Source organism: Zingiber officinale, chromosome 6B, assembly GCF_018446385.1.
Source record: "Zingiber officinale cultivar Zhangliang chromosome 6B, Zo_v1.1, whole genome shotgun sequence".
Taxonomy (NCBI): domain Eukaryota; kingdom Viridiplantae; phylum Streptophyta; class Magnoliopsida; order Zingiberales; family Zingiberaceae; genus Zingiber; species Zingiber officinale.
Window position 1 is genome coordinate 14,910,271 of NC_055996.1, and position 5,289 is coordinate 14,915,559.

General features: G+C 50.0%; 1 protein-coding gene across 1 annotated transcript; it reads left to right on the top strand.

The window, feature by feature from the left end:
* The first annotated feature begins 705 nt into the window (after positions 1-705).
* Positions 706-3,500, top strand: LOC121992066. The gene has a single exon (XM_042546200.1). It carries the CDS (start codon positions 916-918, stop codon positions 3,319-3,321), a length of 2,406 nt encoding a protein of 801 aa, XP_042402134.1. The 5' UTR covers positions 706-915; the 3' UTR covers positions 3,322-3,500.
* The last annotated feature ends 1,789 nt before the right edge of the window (positions 3,501-5,289 follow it).

Here is a 5,289-nt window from a genome sequence, read left to right on the forward strand (position 1 = left end):
TATTATTAAAAGCAAAAATAACACCCCTCAGCGCACGTACAACTAAGTAGAACCAATCTAGTTTTGGTCTGATCATCATAACTCATTCACACACCGTATCAAATATAAAATTATTTTCTGTCTAAAATACGAGCAAAAATCTTAAATCTCTCTCGACATTATAAATTTGAATCTACGTTTTAAATTTAACCTTTTACATTCAAGCTAAAATATAAGATTTTATTTTTTCTATTTTCCATTGCAAGTCAATGAATGTCACTTCGTTAGTATTTACAAAGGAGGGGCAATATTCAATCTTTTGAACTACGAGGGTGAGGGAACAAATCATAAAGTACAAGGTGCAAAATGAAAGACCGTTACAACATGTGGAGAATAGATCACAACGATTTCAGCCGGGCCCATTAGCGTTACCATGGGCCGGCCCACCGGAATAAAAGCACATGAAGAACAAGAGTTCACAAAAATAAATTATTAAATTTTGAATTAATTTGATATAAAAAATAAAAATTTATTAATTTGGTTTTCCCGAATACAACCACACGCTACGCAACAAACGGATGGCTTTATTGTCAAAACGAAGCCACTTTTGCGTTAATTTTTAAAATTAATAAATAATTGATAAAATGATTTATCATAATTAATTAATAATGAAAAGTAGAAGACAAATATATTATATATTAATCTCCTTCCTTCCCCTACTCCAGTGCTCTGCTTCCTCCTCTTTCTCCTGCCTCTGCTGCCCTAAATCCATGCTAAAGTCGTCGACATGATCGCCTCCTCCCCGACGGCCGCCGTCGGCTCAGCCTCGAGCTGAGGCAGTGATGGCTCGGAAAACCATGGGCTCACGACGGCAGAGTAGGTATTAGTTAAGGGTTTTGTTTGGGTGGTGGGCTGGGTAGTTGATCGGTGCCGGCGATGGCGACGGCGAACGCGTTGGTGACGAATCAGGCAGAGGCGGAGGAATCGGCGGAGGAGGAGGTGGCGTCGAAGGCGGCGCATAAGCGGTTCGAGTCGCTGACGATGGTGAGGAACAAGGCGATCAAGGGGAAGGGAGCGTGGTATTGGGCGCACCTGGAGCCGGTGTTGGTGCCGGGATCCGAGGCAGCGATCCCTAAGGCCGTGAAGCTCCGGTGCTCCCTGTGCGACACCGTCTTCTCGGCCTCCAACCCCTCCCGCACCGCCTCCGAGCACCTCAAGCGCGGAACCTGCCCTAATTTCGCCTCCCCCTCCTCCTCCGCCGCTTTGCCGCTCGCTTCCCCACCTCCTCCGCCGCCACCCCCCAAGCCCATCTCCGCCATTGCCCCTTGCGATTCCAACTTGACGGCCGGTCCCAACTGCCGTAAGCGCTCCTCCCCCTCCGGCGCCGCCAGCCATTCGCCTGCCCACTTACATCTACCTCGCTTCGCTGCTGTTGATCCCGCCCGGTTCTCCTTGTCGCCTGCCACCCCCGCCGCGGGTAGCAGCGGCGAAGTCTTGTTCTCCACGCCGCCGCCTCTCCCGCTCCTCCTGCCGCCTCCTCTGCCTGTATTCTCCAGCGGGAAGGAGGACCTCGGCTCGCTGGGGATGCTCGAGGGCAGCGTCAAGAGGCTGAAGAGCCCCAAGTCCTTCTCCGCTCCATCCCTCTCCAAACCTCAAATGGACTCCGCCCTCTCCCTCCTCTCCGATTGGTTCCACGAGTCCGCCGGAACCGGCGCCATCTCTCTCTCCTCCGCCGAGCATCCCAAGTTCCGCGCCTTCCTCGGCAACGTGGGTCTTCCCCTAGTTTCTCGCCGCGACCTCGTCGGCCACCGCCTAGAGGGACGCTACGAGGAGGCCCGTGCGGAAGCCGACGCGCGCATCCACGACGCTCTCTTCTTCCAGCTGTCCTCCGATGGGTGGAAGAAACCCCAGGACTCGTCCTCCTCCATCATCAACATGACGGTGAACCTCCCCAACGGGACCATCGTCTTCCACCGGTCCCTGGTCACGCACGGCCGAGCTGTGTCCAAGTCGGCAGAGGAGGTGCTGCTAGACACCATAACGGACATCGCCGGCGAGGGCAACACTCAGAGGTGCGCCGGGATCATCGCGGACAAGTTCAAGTCCAAGGCGCTTCTGGAATTGGAGAGCCAGTATCCATGGATGGTGAACCTCTCGTGCCTGCTACAGGGCCTCCGCGGTCTCATCAAGGACATCGCCCGTGAGCTTCCACTCGTCCACACCGTGGCAGCCAAATGCTACAAGCTCGCGAGCTTCTTCAACAAGCACCCGCAAGTGAGGAGCATCTTCCACAAGTACCAGCTCCAGGAGCTGGACAACGTGTGCCTCCTCCGCGTGCCGCCGTCCTACGACGCAGCCGAAGGTGTCGCACCGGCGCTGTCAGTTTTCCCCATGATCGAGGACATCTTGTCCTCTGCTCGCGCCGTGCAATCCGTTGTACTCCATGAATCCTACAAGTCAATCTGCCGCGACGATCCCACCGCGCGGGACATGGCGGACATGGTCCTGGAAATGAGCTTCTGGAACCAACTTGAGTCGGTGCACGCGCTGGTCCGGCTGCTGGAGGACATGGTCCTGGAAACAGAGGCAGAGCGACCGCTGGTGGGGCAATCCCTGCCGCTGTGGGAGGAGCTGCGGTCCAAGGTCAGTGACTGGTCCTCCAAGTACAACATCAAGCTCGCTCCTTTGGAGAAGGTGATCGACAAGAGGTTCAAGAAGCACTACCACCCGGCTTGGCCGGCTGCGTTCGTGCTGGATCCACTGTACTTGGTGAAGGACGTCAGTGGCAAATACCTTCCGCCATTCAAGTCTCTGAGCTCTCACCAAGAGAAGGACGTGGACAAGCTGATCACCAGACTGGTCTCGCGCGACGAAGCCCACATTGCTCTCATGGAGCTGATGAAGTGGAGAACAGAAGGATTGGATCCGCTGTACGCACAGGCGGTGCAGGTGAGGCAGCGAGACCCCGCGACCGGGAAGCTGAAGGTGGCCAACCCACAGAGCAGCAGGCTGGTATGGGAGACCTACCTTAACGAGTTCAAATGCCTCGGCAAGGTTGCCGTGAGGCTCATCTTCCTCCACGCCACCTCCTGTGGCTTCAAGCACAACCCTTCCCTGCTGCATCGGGCCTGCTGCAACTCCCGGTTGGCCGCCGGCGTCGACCGAATGCACAAGTTGATCTTTGTCGCGGCCAACGCAAAACTGGAAAGGAGAGACTTTTCGAGCGAGGAAGAGAAGGACTCGGCGCTGTTCATCAACGGGGAAGACGAGGAAGAGGAGGAGGAGGATGACAATGATAATGATCTCAACGAATCAACATTTGCAGAGGCCTCCACAGTGTAACATTTCCATCTCTTTGCTCTGCTTTCTTTCGGATTTGGAGTTTGTAGCTTCTTTTTGCTACGATTTTTTCTTCACCATGGTGTTTTTTTTCGACTCGCTTGGGATTTTCTGGAGTGATTTGAGCATCAGAGAGAGAGATCATCCAAATAATATCACGATTTGGATTCTGGTTTCTTTGATTCACGTTTCTTAATCTAAAAGCTGATTCTCGATGCATGATTGTTCTTTTTCACATCAATGACAACTCACTCTGGGGGATTTGAATTTGGCTTACGATAGTAGAAATAGACTGGAGGAAGAAACTTATGGAACAAAAGGAGGTAACTGTTGAAGGTCAATTAAAGCACTTTATTTGGTCAGTCTATAGCTTGTCTCCCTAATATAGCTTTCACCTCTTCAGATCAGTCACCTTTTCGATGGAATCTAAGAACTCAAATTCTGAAGCATTGGTGAAAGAGCTTAGTGTCAATCTTCCTTTGATTGTTCATGTATGTGCAAACAGAACAGGGCTTAATAACTACTAATTTGGTGGTGGTTTTGCCCCTGCATTACAGTTGATGCAGCATGTTACGAGTGACCTCAAAGATAATGTGGAATCGATAGTCAAGATGATGTGATAGTTAAAGTCAAGGTAAGGTGACGGTCAAAATCAGAGTATATGCAACCGAACAATTCACTCTCACCGGGGCTCATATCTCCACTTCTCATCGTCAAGACTTTTAGCATAAAGTCAATCGGCCTAAATTGTTGGTTGGGTCTCTCTCAGCATAGAGCCAGTCGGTCCTACAGTCGGTCGGACTCACGAGGTTCAGATCTTCACTTCTCATCACCAAGACTCTTAGTATAAAATCGGTCGGCCCAAGTGTCAGTTGGACTTGGCACAGTTCTCCACTTTTCAACGCTAATGCATTCAACACGCAACCAACTGGATTCAGCGCCGATTGGACATTTAGAGCTCAGCACCTCACTTCTTAGCACCAAGACACACATTATATAACCGGTCGGACGCAATGCCGGTCAGGCATTCAAAGTTCAGTTCCTCACTCCTTAGATGCAAGACCTCCATCATATGGTCGGTCGGCCCAAGTACCGGGTGGATCCTCCGGGACTTAGCCTCACATCCTTCAAAGGCAAGACCTCTATCATATGGCCGGTGGACCTAAAGTGCCGGTCAAACCTATGAAGCTAAGCTTCCCACTTCTCATATGTCAGTTTCCCATCATACAACAGGTCGGCTACAAAATCGGTCGGACTGCCTCCAGGAGATAATATTATCAGAGAATCATAACAATTTATCAGAGAATAACAATTATTCGTCAAGGAATATTTCGTTACCATAACATATACCTGTAATGGAGCATTCCTCTGGGGTGGTCGTACATCTTTCGTTACCTAATGTTACTTGACATTTTCTCAGTCGCCTCATTATTGCGGAGGTTATGAACGGTTCATATACATGTAACGAAACCTTTTTCAAAGGGTTGTCGTACATCTTTCATTACTCAATATATTATGACACTAAACATTCTTTGACACCTCATTATTACAGAAGTTCTGAGGGTCAATATAAAAAAGGAGGTCCTCTCCGTTAGCCAAGTAACTTGAACTTTTACATTACACGCACATATGTATCTACGTTATTATTTATCTTCTTCTCCATTTTTGGCCATTGTTCTGATTTGAGCGTCGGAGTGACTGTGCTAGATACCCCCTCCTTGGTTCTTGTTCTAACATTTCTGGTCACTCTCTTTAGTGTGCATAGAGAGGAGCATTCGAAGTCATTTTCCTCCACCTCAGAGTCTTCTCACGGTCAACATTAGAGTCATTTGCCCAGCGTGTCATCTCTCTCGATTTCATATATGATTAAATTTGACGTCGTTTGTGGGAATCTTTGCCTGAATCTGAAATGCGGAGATGGATGAGACTGGACGATTCACCACAGTTACCTTGTTGCAAGAAGATTTGGAG